We start from the raw sequence: 20,656 nt of genomic DNA on the forward strand, positions 1-20,656 counted from the left end.
GTGTTGCAGTAGAAAACCTGCCTGCCCGAATGCTGGTCCCTAACCTATTAAGGTGCAAACCGTCTCTCTTGTAGAATTTATGTTTACCACAAAATATACCCCAGTGATCCAAGAACTTAAATCTTTGCTTCCTGCACCAGTTCCCCAACCACACGTTCAAATCCATTATCTCCCTGTTTCTGGCCACACCAGCACGAGGAACTGGAAGCAAACCGGAGATAATCACCTTGGACGTCCTGCTTTTCAGCCTTCTTCCTAGTTCTCCGAAGTCCCGCTGTAGTATGTTCCTCCTCTTCTTCCCGACATAATTTGTGCCGACATGTACCACCACCACTGGCTCTTCACCCTCGTCCTTGAGGATTTCCTGCACTCTGTCCGCGGTGTCTTTCACCCTGGCACCAGGAAGGCAACTCACCCACTCTAATAGCAATCACTTACCTTCCTGACCGGCTTTGTGCTCCGCCTGAACTTCCGCCCAGCTCCCGCAGCTCTCTGCTGCGAAAAGACCGTTGGCATCAAGGTAAGTTCTTTATATAGCAATCACTTACCTTCCCGACCGGCTTTGCACTCCACCTGAACTTCCGCCCAGCTCCCGCCGCTCTCTACTGCGAAAAACACTCACTGCTTGCAATGACGGCATTGGGGCAGCTGGTGCACAGCAAGATCCCAAATGCAACAATGCAGCAGCAGCTAATTACTCTGATCATTTCCCCCCTCTGTGATGCTGCTTTAGTTTAATTATTTCCTGTCACCCCAGAATCAAACATTACAGCGATTTCACAATCTCAAAATGCCTCTCCCTCTCTCTCCCTTTCTGTTTCCCCAGCTCTCAATTTTTCAAATCTTTCTCTCACTCTTTCTCTCACTGTCGTATTTTCTCATCCTACCCTCCCTGTAACCAATATTACTCTGACTTTATGACAAGTCTTTAGAGAGAGTCACATTATTTGGGTTTTAATTGCTCCTCAGGGAGTCCTGCCTCTCAGATCCTGGGGATGGAAATACTTTTACCCCAGGCTTCAAACCGGTTTTAAAAATGACAGGGCCGCAATCCGACAGGAGCCAGATAACCAGATGCCCCTAAAACCCAGGGTCCCCCAGAGGAGATTAAACCTCGGGGTAAATAAACACACAACTCACGTGGGCCCCCACGGGGTTCAGCCTGTCGACCAGGCCTCAGGACTGTGTCCCCCTCTGGAGGTTGTTCTTTCCTGGCCTCGAACATTTTGGATCTTCGCATAGCAGCTTTCCAAACAAAAGTTCTTCGGGATAAAAGAGGGAAAAGATTACTTGAAAGGGAGAGCGAGAGCATTTTGAAGGCAAGTTACGCAGCAAGATCCCAGGTTTAAAAGCACCCCCGCCTATTGCCAATGTATTAATGTATCTAACACAGTCAGCAGTTAGGATGGTGTGGGAACAGATCTTACCAGGGACTGTAGAACAATAGTGAGGGATGGGCGTCTGATTATTACACTCTGCAGTGACCTGGGATCAATTGCCTTTTACTGAAAACAATTCCCAATTTGTATGTGCCTGTAGCTCCCTCCAGTCTGAAAGTCTCATTACCCTCTCTCCTGTCTCTGAGCCAATGGTGTATTCATTCTCAGGATAGGGACAACATGGGGCTAGATACAGAGTAAATCTCCCTCCATACTGTTTGCATTGAATACTCCCAGCACATGTGTAGCATGGGGTTAGATACAGAGTATAGATCCCTCTGCACTGTTCCTATCAAACACACACAGGATAGGGACAGCACGGGGTGAGGTACAAAGTTAGGCAGCATTGTAGACAGTGCAGATGGTACCTTAACATTACAAAGGGATATTGATAGACTGGGTGAATGGGCAAAGCTGTGTTAGATGGAGTTCAGTGTAAGCAAGTGTGTGGTTATCAGGTTGGAGTACAGAGAGGGAGCACAAAGGAGGTTTACAAGAATGATCCTGGAGCTCAGGGGTTACATTCTGAGGGGAGACTGGACAAATGAGGCCATTTTTCTCCAGAATTGAGAAAGTTAAGGGGTGATCTGATCAAAGCCTTCAAGGTATAAACACGATGAGACAGGATCGATCAAGATCAATGATTCCCACTGGTTGGAGATTCTAGCCCGAGAGGGAGCAGAGTCTGAGAATGAGGGCCCAGAGCGTTCAGGAGAGATGGAAGGAAGCACTTTGACACACAAAGGGTGGGAGAGGTTTGGGACTCTCTTCCACAAACAGTAGTGGATGCTGGATCAGTCGTTCAGGTTAAATCAGAGAGAGATACATTTTTGTTCAGTGAAGATATTGAGGGATATGGGCCAAAGGAAGGAATATGGAGTTGGGCCACAAATCAGCCATGATCCCATTGAATGATGGAACAGGCTCGAGGGGCTGAATGGCCTCCTCGTGTTGCTATGTTACAAATAAAGACCACCTGACACTGTCGCCATCAAACACTCTCAGGGCAGGGAAATGATAGATAAACAGTAAAGCTACCTCTACATTGTCCCCGTCAACCACTCCCACGACAGGGACGGATGGGGTTAGATACACAGTAAAGCTGCCTTTACTGCATCCCCACCAACCCCTCCCAGGGCAGGGTCAGCACAGAGTTAGATACAGAGTTACGCTCCCTCTACACTGTCCTCCCAGGATTGCTGAATGGAGCTTTAATATTTGAAAATACTCATGTTATTCTGTCATTCCTTATCCCTCAGTAAGTGTGTGTGTGCATGTGTGTGTGTGCGCGTGCATATGTGAGAGAGTGAGAGAGAGAGACAGAGACAGAGACCAGGCCCCTGCATTACTGGGTCAGGTACTCCTGTACACCAGTACTTAGAGTCATAGAGTCACGGAAACAGACTCTTCGGTCCAACTCATCAATGCCGAGCAGATATCCCAACCCAATCTCGTCCCACCTGCTAGCACCCAGTCCATATCCCTCCAAGCCTTTCCTATTCATTTACCCATCCAGATGCCTGTTGCAATTGTACCAACCTCCACCACTTCCTCTGGCAGCTCATTCCATTCATGTACCACCCTCTGTGTGAAAAGGTTGCCCCTTTGGTCTCTTTTATAATCTTTCCCCTCTCACCCTAAACCTGTGCCCTCTAGTTCTGAACACCCCCACCCCAGGGAAAAGATCTTGAATATTTACCCTACCCATGCCGCTCATGATTTTATAAACCTCTATAAAGTCACCACCTCAACCTCCGACGCTCTAGGGCAAACAGCCCCAGCTCAAATCCTCCAACCCTGGCAACATCCTTGTAAATCTTTTCTGAACCCTTTCAAGTTTCACAACATGTTTCCGAGACCAGAATTGCATGCAATATTCCAACAGTGGCCTGACCAATGTCCTGTACAGCTGCAACATGACCTCCCAACTCCTGTACTCAATACTCTGACCAATAAAGGAAAGCATATCAAACACCTTCTTCACTACCGTATCTACCTGCGACTCTACTTTCAAGGAGCTGTGAACCTGCACTCCAAGGTCTCGTTGATCAGCAACACTCCCTAGGATCTTGCCATTAAGTGTATAAGTCCTGCTAAGATTTGCTTTCCCAAAATACAGCACCTCACATTCATCTCAGTTAAACTCCATCTGCCACTTCCCGGCCCATTAGCCCATCTGATCCTGTTGTAATCTATGATAACCTTCTTCGCTGTCCAGTACACCTCTAATTTTGGTGTCATCTGCAAACTTACTAACTATACCTCTTATACTTATGATGAAAAGTAGTGGAATCAACACTGATCCTTGTGGCACTCCACTGGTCACAGGGCTCCAGTCTGAAAACCAACCCTCCACCTCCACCCTTTGTCTTCTACCCTTGAGCCAGTTCTATATCCCATGGCTAGTTCTCCCTGTAAGCCATGAGATTGCTAACCAGTCTCCCATGGGGAACCTTGTCGAATGCCTTACTGAAGTCGATATAGATCACATCCACCACTCTGCCCTCATCCATCTTTTTTGTTACTCCTTCAAAAAAACTCAATCAAGTTGTGAGACATGATTTCCTACACACAAAGCCATGTTGACTATCTCTAATCAGTCCTTGCCTTTTGGAATACATGTACATCCTGTTCCACACAAAGGCTGCCTTGCTGATTTTTGAGGGGCCCTATTCTCTCCCTAGTTACCCCTTTGTCTTTAATGTATTTGTAAAAACCCTTTGGATTCTCCTTCAACAAGCACATAGACCATATAAAAACTGCAAACTCTCAAAAGTCAGGAGCAAAACATGCCTGGCTCCTTAGAAACATTTGGAAATGCTCGCAGGACCTGTGTGTTATTCCCCTCTGTCAACCGTTGAAGAGACTTTGGAACCTGAGAGAGACACAGCGAATGTCACCACCTCAACTTTGCTGCCAGAAGAATAGAATAAACCTCTTCCAAGATGCTCTGGGTGCAAGTGGGGATCTACTGTGCATTACACACTGCCTGTATCCAAACCAGAGTTGGACGAACCTGAGCCGGTGCTAAAATGTCCCAGGAGGACCTATTTAAAAAAAAAACTAGCCTTGGACCGAGGGGTGGGGAGAGGGATTAGTGATTGTAAAATGGTCAATCAGGTGGACCTCATCAAATAAGAGTTCCCTGATTGTGGCTGTCAACTGATACAATTAGTGAGCCTTGGCCAACAGATAAAAACAGGATTGTCAGACGTCCTGACACTTTGAGAGGAAGTCCTGAGGGAGCTGAATCAGTGTCAAGGACTTTCCATGTATAAATAAAATGTGATTTGGTGACAGCATACCAGCTTCTGACCACCTTACCAAGTTTTAGTGCAATGCTTTCCTGAGAGTGGTGAGTGATCCTAGGATATGACTTCAAAGGTTGTAGCATCTTTCTTTTTGAATTTCTCTAATTGATTTTTTTGTGAATATTAATAATGTGTGTTTGTTTGGAGACACGATTTGCGTGACTGTGAGCATGCACTTCACGTTTTTTCCTCAGGAATAGGTACTTTGTCCAGTTTTTTTGTATCTTCATGGGGTGTTGGCTTCTTTGACTGGCTCATCATTTATTGTCCATCCTCAGTTACACTTGAGAAAGTGGTGGTGACATGTGTTCTTGAAACGTTGTGGTCCATTTGCAGTAGGTAGACCACAATTCCATTAGGGAGAAAGTTCTAGGATTTTGACCAAGTGGCAGTGAAGGAACAGCAATATATTTCCAAGTCAGTATAGTGATGGTTTGGAGGGGAGCTTGAAAGTGGTGATGTTCCCCTGTATGCTCTGCTGTTGTCTTTCGAGGTGGTATTGAGTTTGGAAGGCACTGTCTCATGAGTCTTGTGAATTTCTGCAGTGCATCTTTTAGGTATCATGCAAGATTGCTACTGTTGCTGGAGGAATGATGTTTGTGAATTTGACGTCAGTCCAGCTGACTGCTATTACCACTGTGCTAAATGGAATAGACAGAGTATTCATAAGCATGGTGGGCCATCAGGAGGCACTAGCTTCTATTCAACCACAATTTATATTTGGAAAGGCAAAGACTGATTAGGGATAGTCAACACGGCTTTATGCGTGAGAAATCATGTCTCACAAACTTGATTGAGTTTTTTGAAGAAGTAACAAAGAGGATTGATGAGGGCAGAGTGGTAGATGTGATCTATACAAACTTCAGTAAGGCATTCGACAAGGTTCCCCATGGGAGACTGATTAGCAAGGTTAGATCTCATGGAATATAGGGAGAACTCGTCATTTCAATGCAGAGCTGGTTCAAAGGTAGAAGACAGAGGGTGGTGGTGGAGGGTTGTTTTTCAGACTGGAGGCCTGTGACCAGTGGAGTGGTACAAGGATCAGTGCTGGGTCCACTACTTTTCACCATTTATATAAATGATTTGGATGTGAGCATAAGAGGTATAGTTAGTAAATTTGCAGATGATACCAAAATTGGAGGTGAGGTGGACAGCGAAGAAGGTTATCTCAGATTACAATGGGATCTTGATCAGATGGGCCCATGGGCTGAGAAGTGGCAATGGAGTTTAATTTAGATAAATGCGAGGTGCTGCATTTTGGGAAAGCAAATCCTAGTAGGACCTATAGACTTAATGGCACGATCCCAGGGAGTATTGCTGAACAAAGAGACCTTGGAGTGCAGGTTCATAGCTCCTTGAAAGTGGAGTTGCAGGTAGATAGGATAGTGAAGATGATGTTTGGTATGCTTTCCTTTATTGGTCAGAGTACTGAGTACAGGAGTTGTGGCTACAGGACATTGGTCAGGCCACTGTTGGAATATTGCAAACAATTCTGGTCCCCTTCCTATTGGAAGGATGTTGTGAAACTTGAAAGGGTTCAGAAAAGATTAACAAGGATGTTGCCAGGGTTGGAGGATTTGAGCTATAGGGAGATATTGAATAGGCTAGGGCTGTTTTCCCTGGAGCATCGGAGGCTGAGGGGTGACCTTATAGAGGTTTCTAAAATTATGAGGGGCATGGATGGACAAAGTCTTTTCCCTAGGGTGGGGGAGTCCAGAACTAGAGGGCATTGGTTTAAGGTGAGAGGGGAAAGATATAAAAGAGACCTAAGGGGCAACGGTTTCACTCAGAGGATGGTACGTGTATGGAATGTGCTGCCAGAGGAAGTGGTGGAGGCTGGTTCAATTGCAACATTTAAAAGGCACCTGGATGGGCATAGGAATAGGGAGGGATATGGACTGGGTGCTGGCAGATGGGATTAGATTGGGTTGGGATATCTGGTTGGCATGGACAAGTTGGATCAAAGGGTCTGTTTCTGTGCTGTACATCTCTATGACTCTATGTAACCACATGATGTACATTCTCCATTCAACTGTTACTGTAGATTCAGGGCTGGTACAATGAGAACATTGCCAGGAGGATCATCAGGCACACCTAATAATGAGATGAATAAGTCATGAACAAAAGAACTAATGTTAGGACGAAAATAATCAAACATTCCCATCTATAATAATGATCGAGCCATCTGTGGATGGTCCATCTTGGCTTCCTCTTGAGCTCACTAACATCTTAGCGAGTTTTGAGAAGATCATAGATGTCAGTTTTCAGCAATTTGATTCAAATAAGTTGTCTATTTAATATGAAGTAAGTAATTCTTTTTAAACACCAAGTGAAACAACATTTACGAAAGTAAACGGTTGACATGGATTTGGTATTGGCCATTCGGCAAGTAATTTTGTTCATTGTAGTCAAAGTATTCCTAGTGGAGAAAACTGACATCACCTCAAACTTTTAACAGTTATTTTAATATATAACTGTGTGGTGGTTTCTGACACCTAAGAAAACATTAAGATCATGAACTAGTCGTCACACACACACTCTGTCCTTTCTGTATTTCATCGGATGTTACATTATGTACTGTAATTAGCAAATCAATTGCAATGAGCTCTTGAATTGACTAAAGTACCTGCTAAGGACAGCTGTATTTGCTTTTCTCTGTTGATAAGGTAATTTTGTTGATCAGATTAAAGTTCTTAATTTTTATGTAATCTTTGACACTACAATTGGAAAATGTTTTGGGATAATTCCTGACTAGTCTTTCTTTACATTTATATTCAGAAATACATTGCACTGCATCACTCAATGTTACTGATTTCAAGTGTATATGTATTTCTTTCAGCTCTCCAGCTCAATGAACCTGTTCAAATGAAATTGCTCGAATCAAGTGCCATGTTTCAAAAAGAGTGGAAAGAGATTGGTCATCTCCAGGATCTTGATATTGCAATGGAACCATGTCATAAGCATCCTTTAATCAAACCAGCGACTGAACAAAATATGGGTTTGTGTGGTGATCGCTGTTGTACAGTTGGTTCTGCTTGTCAACCAGAAATGGATGAACTTAAGGCAGTTCACAGTAAAGAGTTTCATATGGCCCAAGAGGCAAAGGAACTCGAGGAACATGAAGGCTATGGCCTTCACCTTGCCAGTTGCTCTGAGTGTTTGGAGTTGGAAAACAGCACCATTGAGTCAGTCAAATATGCGTCGGCAGAAAATCTATTGGACCTCCCTGATGATTATTGTGGAAGCTCTGATGAAACAGTGGTTGGGGAGGACAGTTTTATGGTAAATGCAGGACAAAGCAACAAAAATGGGAAACCTCCCAATGTATTGATCTATGTTGGATCGGATTACAGTCAATATTTGGTAAAATTTCAGCAAATAAAATCCGTCCTGTTGGATTGCCTTGACAATGAAAGCTATGTGATCTATCCACTTCTAGAGGAACAGGTTCTAAAAGTTCCTTGGGTTGATAATTCTTTATTGTTGGTTGTGGCGTGTGACGATCCAGTGCCTGAACAGATTCATGCAAAGTTCATGACTTACCTATCCAAAGGTGGGAAGATCTTGGGACTCTGTACATCATTTTCATTTGGTGAAATTAAAGTAGCAGTCAAAAAAGAACTGAAAGGAAAGATTCACAGGTGGTTCTTCACTAAATCTGACAGCAAGGACATAACCCTCCATGCTTTTACCAGCGGCAAAGCATTCTTAAGAGAAACCAGTAGTACAGAGGAAGCCACTGAAGATCTTGAGCTGTGGGGGAGTTTGGCTAATCCTGAAAAGGACATCGTAATTGTACGTTTACCCTATGGAGAAAATGGAGGAGAGGCTGTGCTCTGTCAGGTACGATGGATAAAATTTATATTTTATGTGGAAGAAATATTGTTTTTTGTTAAATTCATTTAAGTCCTTTTCCAGTTCCTATCCTGAGGGAAATTTAGTAAGGGCGTGATGGTCTACTCTTAAAAAAGGAAAAGAAAATCTTTTTCTGATAAGTTTGTCAAACTTCTGTCATAACTTATTCTGCAATTCTTTGACTTCACTTACTCCTAGCATCTGAATTTTCTCCTACAATTTATTTCTTTGTTCTCTTCACTTATTCCTATTTAACCTGATCATAGAAGTCGTGGAATAATTAAATGAGGTGGAGTGTTGAATACTCCTGGATTGCTATTTTGTTAGCTGTATGTGGCTAACCATAATAATTTAAAGAATCTATCGTAAAACAAAAGTAGAGTTGGTGTGAAAGAGAATGAATTTGAATGAAAATCCCTTCCCTGAGCAAAACCTTGAAAATTACAGACATTGCTAGGGGTTTTCTTTTTTGACTTTTTTTGATTGACTGGCAGTTTTTTGGTTGTGCGGTTACACATACAGGTTCACCTTGAAATTCCTCCTGATTCAAAAGAGACCCAACTGCAGCAGGATTTTAGAACACTTAAACTGAGCAACGCACTGCGATATGAAGTACTGACAGAAATTCTGACATATTTGCAACTTAGCTGTGAACTTAGTGAAGTTCCACCTCTGACACCAGTGTACCTTCTGGCTGCAGGAGAGGTAAGACTTCTGTTTAGCAGTGACATAGAAAGCTTAATTTTCTCTGGTTGAGCTGGATAAATACTCCATTGCAAATAATTTTATTAATATATTTTGGTTTGAATTTAACAGTTGGGGTTTGTGGGGGAAGCAATTGTGTGTATCTTCTGTTGGGAGTTCCTTAATATAGTTAAGAGATCATAGTCCTGTATTACTAACACAATCCATTTTACTAGCGTGTAGACCCAGGCAAAGATTTGAGTGCACACTTACAATTGGATATTCTTTTCAATATCACCCTGTCACCAAAGCCGGTCCCAAGAGTCATTCACAAGCTAAGCATACTGCAAGGCTAACTTGCTAATTGCATGGTTAACAAAACACAATTTCAAGTTTAAAATAATCCTTCAGTTTTTCATAGGAAAAATATTGGCCTTTTTGTACATTTAAAAATTGGCTTTCATTTTACAACTTTCAGATAATAAATCATCTTTCACAAGAGAAAGAATGAGTATTTTGTGGTAATGACTAGTTCTCCTTTCTTTCTCTGTTGTAAGCTTATAATACTTCTTTAAATCTCTGTGAATGTGTGGGGGTATACATGTGATGTGCTATAAACCATCCATTTAATTTTCCTTTGTCCTTCCTAAGGAAAACAGATCAAATACTTGCCTTTTGGTTCTCCAAGATAACTTCTCTGCTGCTTTGAGGAAATGATATGTTTGGAACATTAAATGCTTTTATTGCTTGACCTGTATGACTTTGGTCAGTGTCTTTTTAAATTTGTTTGTTACTAAAGGTCACCACCTAGTGGTAATATGAAGTCATAACCATATTTGCAGGACAATTATAGAGTCATAGAACCATAGAAATATACAGCACAGAAACAGACCCTTCAGTCCAACATGTCCATGCTGACCAGATATCCTAAACTGCTCTAGTGTCATTTGCCAGCATTTGGCCTATATCCCTCTAAACCCTTCCTATTCATATACCCATTTAGATACCTTTTGAATGTTGTAATTGTACCAGCCTCCACCACTTCTTCTGACAGCTCATTCTATACACGTACCTCTCTCTGCATGAAAACGTTGCCCCTTAGGTCCCTTTCAAATCTTTCCCGTCTCACCTTAAACCTGTGACCTCTAGTTTTGGACTCCCCCATCCAGGGATAAATTGTTGATTTACGCTATCTATGCCCCTCGTGATTTTATAAACCTCTGTAAGGTCACACCTCAGCTTCCATTATGTCGTAAAATTTGAATTTTCTAAATGATTAAACAAATCAGTCTGAATAATTCAGCAAATTTAGTAGGTACAAATTAAATTATGGAATAATTTAAAATAAACAACTTTGAATTAAAGATGTAGGCTGGCAGAGATAGATGAAAATAATTTCTGCCCAATTAATGAGATAGAATAGAGTTATAAGTGGCACAAAACCTGGCCATATTGAGTTTTGAGAAGAGTTGTAGCTCAGGTTGAGGTTCTGGATGTAGGTTTGCTTGCTGAGCTGGAAGGTTCATTTCCAGATGTTTCTTCACCCTAATAGGTAACATCTTCAGTTGGCCTCAGGCGAAGCACTGTACATGGTTCCTGCTTTCTATTTATATCTTTGGGTTTCTTTGGGTTGGTGATGTCATTTCCTGTTCTTTTTCTCAGGGGGTGGTAGATGGGGTCTAACTCGATGATGTGTTTGTTGATAGAGTTGTGGTTGGGATGCCATTATTCTAGGAAATCTCATGCGTGTCTCTGTTTGGCTTGTCCTAAGATGGATGTGTTGTCCCAGTCGAAGTGGTGTCCTTCGTTTATCTGTATATAAGGATACTGGTGAGAGAGGGTCATGTCGTTTAGTGGCTAGTTGGTGTTCATATATCCTGGCTAGTTTTCTGCCTGTTTGTCCAATGTAGTGTTTGTTACAGTTCTTGCACAGTATTTTGTAAATGACATTAGTTTTGCTTGTTGTCTGCGTAGGATCTTTCAAGTTCATTAGCTGCTGTTTCAGTGTGTTGGTGGGATTGTGGCCTAACATGATGCCAAGGGGTTTGAGTAGTCTGGCAATCATTTCCGAGATGTCTTTGATGTAGGGGAGAATAGTTAGGGTTTTGAACACCAACTAGTCACTAAATGACATGACCCTCTCTCACTAGTATCATTACAAACAGATAAGGAAGGATACCGCTTCGAGTGGGACAACACATCCATATTAGGACAAGCCAATCAGAGACATGATCGAGACTTCCTAGAAGCATGGCATTCCAACCAGAACTCTATCAACAAACACATCGAGTTAGACCCCATCTACCACCCCTGAGAAAAGAACAGAAAATTACATCACCACAGGAAATAACATCACCAACTCAACCCCAAACATACAAATAGAAAGCAGGAATCATGTACAGTGCTTCGCCTAAGGCCCACTGAAGATGTTACCTAGTAGGGTGACAAAATGTCTGGAAACGAATCTTCCAGCTTAGCGAGCAAACCTACATCCATAACCTGGCCATATTTTGAGGTTTTTTTTCTCCACCTAGTTTAATCATACATTCTTATTTCCTGTTCATAGCTTCAACATTTCTGTATTCATAAAACATCAAAATTATATTTTAGGAAGATTTGTGAATGCTCCAACAATGGTTTGGGCAAATCACTTGATTCTAAACAATAATTCTGCATATCTTTTTCATCTTACGTCAAATTTTCTTAAAATAGTTAAATTTCCATATTGTAAAAGGACCTTTTTTTTTCTGTCATTTAGGTTTTCATTCTATTCTATTAATAATAGAGCAATTTCATCTGTTATCTAGGTGACCAATGGAAGTAGACAGTCAGTATTCATCTTACCCTAACCCTTCATAATCTTTAATTGTGTTTTTCGGTCCTTAACCTTCTAGAAAAAAACTGAAAGCTAATTGACCTGAAATGTTAATTCTGTTTCTCTGTTCACAGATGCTGTCTGTATTTACAGCATTTTCTGACTTTATTTTGGACAGCAGTATTTTGCTGTTGCACCCCTTGCCTTTCTCAGGTCCAGTGTAAAAAGTCCTAATTTTTCAAGTGCACTGTCTTGTTTTGAATACTATGTATTAACAGAATGGATTGCTTAGTAATCTGTCGTAAAGTAGTCTCTTCAAGTTACGTTTTGGTAATGTGTCCATGTTAAGAGTTACAGTTGTGGGATAGGAAAGTTTTATTTTACCTGCTTATTCAATTTTTCACCATGTTTTTTATTGTAGTGAACAGCGAAATATCTTTGGTTAGGATGGTTCATGCTGTGATTGTGTTCTAGTACTTAGTTCCAAATCAGAATTTCTTGTTCAAGGGTGCCAGAGCAGTAGGAGAAAGTCTGATTGCAACAGGAATTCTTAGTTATAATGCCTTTCCAAAAGCATTTAATTTTAAAATGCTGATAATTTTTATTCAAATGCATGCTGCTTTGTGTTCACCGAAACTTAACTTAATTTTGAAGTATTAATATAAAACAAAGTATCCTCAAACTACAGAGATTTGAATCCAATGAGAAGAAAATGTAAGGAAAGGTCAGTGTGGAGGTAACAGTTGCAAGTTCCTTTTTAACTCAACCATAAATGTTTGATATACATGAGTGTTAAGTTGGGGGGGAATAAATGCTTGCACCTGAGTTTACTGCTTCCATTCAGTCAATATTTTATCATCCACAAGGAGGCACTGCATGCCTAGAAATATCAAGAAATTTTAAAATGCGTGACTGCCAAAACTGGAATTTAAAATCATTATCTGTATTGGACTAGTGAACCTTTGAGGCTAACCTGATGAAGAGCTTTTGCCCGAAACGTCGATTTTACTGCTCCTTGGATGCTGCCTGAACTGCTGTGCTCTTCCAGCACCACTAATTCAGAATCTGGTTTCCACCATCTGCAGTCATTGTTTTTACCTATAGTTCTGGGAAATCAGTTTAATCTGTTGTTTCATTTATAAGCTTATTTATACAAATCTTCTAAATGTAATTCAGACATTTTCATCAAAATCCTGTTGGATTAAAAACTCATTGAAGATGCGATTAAATATTATAATATAAAACAGATTTGTCGAATGTTTGATAACCTTTCTCAGCAGGCCAGAGCTGATCATACAAAATGTGTGACGAAAAAATTGGTTGGGGACTTTTTTCTTTAAGCAGAGATTTTGGTAGGTTTTAATGTCAAGAAGAAAATAATTAATGGGGGAAAACATGACAAGAGCTATATTTGCTCTGTGGGTATCTTTATAAGTGTCTGTATTATGCTGTGAATGTCACGTGCAAGGTCAACATTAATGCCTATTATCACAACTCACAGGGGAGTGTGCTAGAAATCAAGTCCCGCTCTTCCTTGAGTCATTATACAAGTTAAAGATTTTAAATGAAATGCACAAAACCCCCAGACCACCTGATACTCAGACCCAGGTTGATATAAAGCATGGACCATTTGATAATAATCACTATTTAATGCAGCTCATTAGATTCTAGCTACAGAGACACAATTAAACCAAATTAAGTAAACTCTACAACTTAGAACTCTTAAACCCTTATACACACACACATATATATATATATATATATATTATACACACACACAGATAAATATAGACAGGGAGGATAAAAAACACGTGTGTAGATGGGAAAACTGGGAAAAACAGTTCTGTAGTCTTTGCTCAAAAGCATTTTTGAGTTGATTCTTGCTGATGTGAATGTTTCTTCTCAAACTTCCTTTTTCTGGATGTTTCCACTAGTTTGCATGAGACACAAGGTGGCTGGTTCACTTTTGAAAGGTCTGTGACTTATCCAGTTCAAAGACACAGGTTGCAGCATCTGCTGAAGGAAAGGAAAGCTTACTTTCTTCAGGTTTGATAAGGCTTACACTCTGTTCTCTGCTGTATGTTTTTGGCTGCGGCAGATCTTCTGGTTTCTCTTCTGATCTGACAAAGCTTCTGTATGGCTAACAACCAATCATCTTGTTGACAGGCAGAGGGCCATTGTCATTGATAATTGATCCTAGTCTTCAAGCCAATGAACTTCATCTGTAAACAGCCTCTCAGCTCCAGTTAGCTGCACACTGTTTGTGTAGCTGTGGTTTCAGCAGTCTTCATAGTAGATATCAAATGTCTAACTTTGGAAACATGCAGCCATCTTTGTAAGTTCCTTGGTTTCAAAACAATTCCTTCTTATTTCAGAACACAGTTTCAATAGTACATAAGTAAAGACTGTCTTTACGTCATCCTTAATAGTTCTTGAGAAGATGTTGGTAAGTTTCCTTCTCAAACTACAACAGCGGTTGTGCTGTTGACACACTAACAGTGCATTTAGAAGGGGGAAGTACCATTTGAGCTTAACACTGCTATTGCATCTGTGGTTTTCCACGCCCCAATTTGAATCTCTGGCCTCGTTTTCTCTTCACTGTTGATATTTGCACTCCAGCTATATTGTTTTGAACCTTTGCTGATCCTTTTGAAGCATTTTTCATACAGTGGCCATCACAGAATTATTGCAACATTTTGGCCTATCATGTCTATACCAGCTTGTTGAATGAGCATTTCACTTAATGCCTTCTCCTGGTGACTGTGCACATTGTTCCTTTTAAAATGACAGTCTGCCACTCTTGAATGTATTTCAGACCCTGAGTACTTGCTGTTTGAGAGAGGTTCTTTTTCATATTTCTTTGACCACTTCTCGCAATCACTTTAAATCTGTGCCCTGTTGCTCTCAATCATTTCATAAATGGAAACAGTTTCACCCTATCTACAGTGTTAATGCCCTCATGAATACCTCTATCAGATCTCTTTTCAGCCTTCTCAAAAGGGAAGTAATCCCAATGTCTCCAATTTATCTTCTTGCCAAACCATTTCTGTAAATCTCTTCTGCACCTTCTCTAACAACTCATGCTCTTCCTGAAGTATAGTGCCCAGAACTGAATGCAGTACTCCAGTTGTATCCAAATCAATATCTTATACATTTTCAATGGAAAGTAAAAATACATTGATGTTAGCAAAAGTAGAACACCTTAGAGTAAGGAATTCAGAGACCCCCCCTCACAAGATGTGTTTGGATAAAACCCTGAAGAGGTTATTTGAAGCTGAGAATATTTAAACTCTTCCTGGAGTTTTCAAATAGTTACCTGATTTTTCAGACTGGGAACTTAAGTCTCACTGTGGAATGGACTTGTTGGTCAGAATGGCCAACTGTTTAGGTCACTCAGGGGTGAGTGAAAAAAATTAGAATGTGAATTAGAGAAGAATTCAGGAATTGTATTCCTGCAAATTTAAAAACTTATTTAGATGAATGTCAAGTATTCAGGATCAGAAAAGCAGCAGTTCTCATAGAATTGTGGAGTAATAGAATTGTTACACTACAGAGGAAGGCCAATTGGCCCATTGTGTCTGCAAATTAAAGTTTGAAATATTGTTGCAGGACAAGAGCTGTTAGTATTATTCTCTGTTTTCTGGGGTAATTAAAAACTATGCTCACTGGACCTTATCAAATCAAAAATCAGTTATATAGTGAGTAGCCCAGATAGGAGAAAGAATCAGCGAGTGTGTCATGATAAGGATGATAGTCAAAAGAAAAAAATCAAATTTTGAAACAATAAAATGAAATACTGTAAATGAAATGTACAGAAATCAGGAACAAAAATAGAAAATGCTGGTCACAGGTCATCTCAGAAGGAAAAAACAAGTAAACATTTTTGAAAGCCAAAATAGGATCTTTATTCATTGAGTCAGCAGGTCAGGTAGCATCAATGATGTGTTGGCATAAAGGGGCACCCACTTTGTGTTCTGCAGTATGCCTAGAGGGTTAATCAACATGCTTTTTTGATGGCATCCTGAATGATCTATGTGCTAGCCATTCCCAGTTATCTGAGAGAGAAGAGCAGCTTCGGGATATGAAATTAAAGAAAAAATAGATTACCTTTGGGGAAAGACTGCTATTTGAACATATAATTGAAACTTACTGTTAACTGGAGGCAGGTTCAGTGGAGGCATTCAAGAAGACATTATTTGAATAGAAACAGTGTGTAAACACCTGAGGAAAAAAGCAAGAGATTGGCACTAGGTATTGATGCTTGTTTGAAGAACCAGTGCAGGCATGAAGGGTTGAATGGCCTTATCCTGTGCTGGAACAATTATACAATTCTGCAGTTTTAATAAATTTATGCTGTTGAAGAGGAGCATGAATGGTTGTGGATAGAATGTTTTGTTTGGAGTGCAGAGTCCATAAAATAAGAGTGTGAAAGAAGCTAGAAGAGAGAGAGGGATTTGGATATTCTGGATTGAAAGAGTTTTGAATGCACATGATTTTTAGGAGTTGTATTCAGCAGTAATTATTGACATCAGACGTTACTACTAAGAGTTGTTAGGCACCAGCTGTTTTTGTTGAAGTCAAATAACTTTGAAAAGCAGACAAGCAAAGCTTTTAAGAGAAATAAAGTATGAGTTTTATGACTTTATTTGTGGGCAGTCTGATTTTGGAGGGCCTGTAGTAAAGATTGTACAGCAATAGTCTCTGAACTAAAGTCACTGTTTCAGTACATACCGAGGTATGACAGTCAATGGAGCAAACCGCCAAGAAGCTAGCCAATAAAAACCTTTCAGTCTCCTCATGAAGAAACCTTACATCATTAAAGTATCTTCTGGGGCCAAAGATGGTTCCAAAAATCAGTACCTTCAACTTTCAGAATTTAAGAGAAAGTTAAACTGTTACTTCCATTCAAATAGCTACCTGTAACTGACTTTTCATCTAAATTGAGGACTGATTTAAAGATCTCCGATTGATCCTATGGCTGTCAGTATTTTGTTCTTGACATCAGGAAGTTGATTGGATTGTGAGAAGTCTTCACATTTCCCTTTTTCCACAGTATTTGTGCAGAGTTGTGTTGTCTGTCATATGAATGACCTGAATTTCTCATATTGTAGCTGAGGCAATTTTGGGAGTTTCATGGAGAATTTTTCTTGGTGAGCTGTAGGGAGCCTTGTTGTGCAATTTTACAATACTCACCTTGTTAAGCATGAATGTCAGCACTGCTGTTGCGTTTGCACTCAGTGACAGCAGACGTGCTTGCTGACAAGAGTTTCCAGCCTTCCTGCCACCAACATCATACTTAAAGTCCACCTGCTTATCAGCTGCCTGCAAGGATTTGCCTTGAAGAATTTCAGAGGATATGGCTGAGAGAGTCAAATTGGCATGCTGAGTCATGGACTGTGACTTCGAGATCGAGATAGTGGAGAGGAAGAATACCCTATTTCCTCAGGAGTGCCAGAGGAAACCATGCCACGTGACCCAGTCAGCCTGGTCTGAAGTTGCCTCTGCACCATTGCTGGTTTCCACATTCCAGAGGAATGTTGGAAGAATATTAATGACATTTTGTACTCCTCAAAGGGCTAGGTACCACCATCTTCTCTCTGTTACCTTACATTCAAACTAATTTTGTACTCACTCCCACTATTGAACTTTTCCCTAATGGCTCTCATTCACTTCATCTCCCAAACAAACAACCCATGCCACCCCCTGCATTTCCTACTCATTTGGGGTACCTCACCATATTCCCTCTACCTGCACCAGCATTAACACCTGTGGCAGTCCTGGCTATCTCAGTCAATTCTTGCCTTTGTCTCACTCCAAGAGCAAACAACCTTCAAAAGGGCATTAAGGGCGAAGATGTGTGATGGAGTGCCCAACATGTATCTGTTCATCCCCTGCAAGGAGAGGACCAGATCCCTCACGTAGTGATGCCAGGGTACATGTGCCTGTACGTCCATGTCCTGACAATTGTGCAGGATTCATTGTGATGTGCTGAGTTGTTCTTCTACTACTATCATTGTGCATGTGCTCTTAACATAAAGTCATAGAGATGTACAGCACGGAAACAGACCCTTCGATCCAACTTGTCCATACTGACCAGATCTCCCAACCTAATCTAGTCCCACCTGCCAGCACCCAGCCCATATCCCTCCAAACCCTTCCTATTCATATACACAGATGCCTTTTAAATGTTGCAATTGTACCAGCCTCCACCACTTCCGCTGGCAGCTCATTCCATACATGTACCACCCTCTGCGTGAAAAAGTTGCCTCTTCGATCTCTTTTTTGTATCTTTCCCCTCTCACCCTAAACCTATTCCCTCTAGTTCTGGACTCCCCCCACCCCAGGGAAGAGACTTTGTCTATTTATCCTATCCATGCCCCTCATGATTTTATAAACCTCTATACGGTCACCCTCAGCCTCCATGCTTCAGGGTAAACAGCCCTGTTCAACCTCTCCCTATAGCTCAAATCCTCTACTGATCCCTATAGATCAACATCCTTGTAAATCTTTTCTGAACCCTTTCAAGTTTCACAACATCCTTTTGATAGAAAGGAGACCAGAACTGCACGCAGTATTCCAAAAGTGGCCTAACCAATGCCCTGTACAGTGGCAATATGACCTCCCAACAGCTTTACTCAGTAGTCTGACCAATAAAGGAAAGCATACTGAACGTCTTTTTCACTATCCTATTTACCTGTGACTCTACTTTCAAGGAACTATGAACCTGCACTCCAAGGTCTCTTTGCTCAGCTACACTCCCTAGGACCTTACCATTAAGTGTATAAGTCCTGCTAAGATTTGCTTTCCCAAAATGCAACACCTCGAATTAAACTTGTCCAAGCTCACATGCTATTGAAGAAACCAGCCCCTCCAGCCATCACCACCTCTTTCAACTTTGAGGGAGAAACCACGAATCCCTCAGAGGAATCACTAGCCAGGCTGTCACCTGCACCCTCCTCCAACCCAGATTCTGACATCTGGCTGGATATGTTAGTGAGATTGGAATTGGGAGCTCATGAGTGACACATCTCCCAACCTGGAGAAAATGAGAAATGAGATGCTAGAGAGTCAGAGTTGAAAAGAGTGGCACTGGCAAGGCACAGCAGGTCAGTGCTGCCTGACCTGCTGTGCTTTTCCAGCACCACACTTTTCGACTCCGACATCTCCAACCTGCTGAGGAAGAAACTAGCTGGCACTAAGCGAACTGCTGGGAACTAGACACCTGCTCAGTCTGAGGTGGGAAATGCACAAATAAACAAAAGATCAGTGGGCATGTTTATTGGAGACACTCAGGTAAACGGGATTGAAGATTGGAGGAGACCACCAACGTGATCTGTGCTGTGCTGACTCAGGCATGCTTATATCTCGATGTCTCCATGGACAGGTTGGTGAGTGACCACAATGGAACTCCAAGTCCAGTAGAATGCTCAGTGGCTGCTGAGATGCATGCAGACTTGCACCCTATTGCTGTAGCCATGGTGAACAGATCCAATGGCAAGGCAACAGGGGCACAATGGACCTTGACCTCACCTCAGGTACCGTCTCTTCACAAGGAAATAAGGTAGAGCTAGCACTCAGCTGGAAGCAGAAACACATCCACACACTCCATTAATTGCCTTTCAAGACAATCCAAAGGTGTCTAGCCTCTCTGCTTCCATTCTGCTTGTGACTCAACTCTTTGTAAACTTAATCCAGTGTAGATGAGCCTGCATCTGGCCAGGATATGCTTGGCATGTTTGGGCCCTCTACCCGCAAATGCCTCCAGGATTGCCCACCCAAAATTCTACAAACCCAATATGCACTAGTCTTGGATAGGTCCTTTCCACTCCATCTGTGGACCTTGGTACTTCAGATAGACACTGTGGAAGGAAAGGAAAAAAGGAAAACTTTGAGGGCACGTAGGTAGCATGGTGACAGATGAGTATCAATAGAATCTCATGCTTGTAAATATATTTTAACTTAGTGTCATCACTTATCTGAACGAATAGTAATTTTAGCTGCAGCTACAAGAATGATGCTGGCGAGGCTACACGTCCTTAGTGTTGCACGGTGTTGGAATCCTTTGTGAAGGGGTGCTAGTCTTTCCTCAATACACATCTTAGTTTCAGTTTTTACTTTGAATTTGGAGCAGTCCTGTGAAGTCCTTGGAATAGAATGGCTATATTTACATTTGCTCCTGAAAAGGGAAGAATATTTCCTGAACTAAATTAACTTAGAGTGAGGAGTTAGTCCCAGAAATGTTGGGATAAAACCTTGAAGAGGCTTCTTAAAGCTGAGTACATAGAAGCTCAGGTGTACGATAGTTTCGTCCATGAGCTATCTGCAGTTCCAGTTTAAATGTTGAAGTCACAATCGATTTAAATCTGCTGAGCAGTTAGACACAGGGATTCTGGTGTGAGTATTAAGTGCTTTTTAAGGCTCTTTATTGAAACTGTTTTGTTTCTTTTTACTTTCTGAATTGTTTTGAGATTAATAGGAATTTACTCTGTCTGATTTTAAAAACCCTGAAATTGCATTATAGGCAGTGTTATGTAAAGGGTACTGTACATTTA

General features: G+C 41.3%; 1 protein-coding gene across 2 annotated transcripts in view; it reads left to right on the top strand.

Annotated features, from left to right (window-relative positions):
- hlcs (holocarboxylase synthetase (biotin-(proprionyl-CoA-carboxylase (ATP-hydrolysing)) ligase)) overlaps positions 1-20,656 on the top strand; it is a 162,478-nt gene that overhangs the window by 31,375 nt on the left and 110,447 nt on the right. For both annotated transcript variants that reach the window (XM_043701230.1, XM_043701231.1), the window contains 2 exons: positions 7,590-8,593; positions 9,128-9,310. In XM_043701230.1, coding sequence (XP_043557165.1) covers positions 7,590-8,593; positions 9,128-9,310 — 1,187 coding nt within the window. The remainder of the gene's footprint in view (positions 1-7,589; positions 8,594-9,127; positions 9,311-20,656) is intronic.

Source organism: Chiloscyllium plagiosum, chromosome 12, assembly GCF_004010195.1.
Source record: "Chiloscyllium plagiosum isolate BGI_BamShark_2017 chromosome 12, ASM401019v2, whole genome shotgun sequence".
Classification (NCBI taxonomy): domain Eukaryota; kingdom Metazoa; phylum Chordata; class Chondrichthyes; order Orectolobiformes; family Hemiscylliidae; genus Chiloscyllium; species Chiloscyllium plagiosum.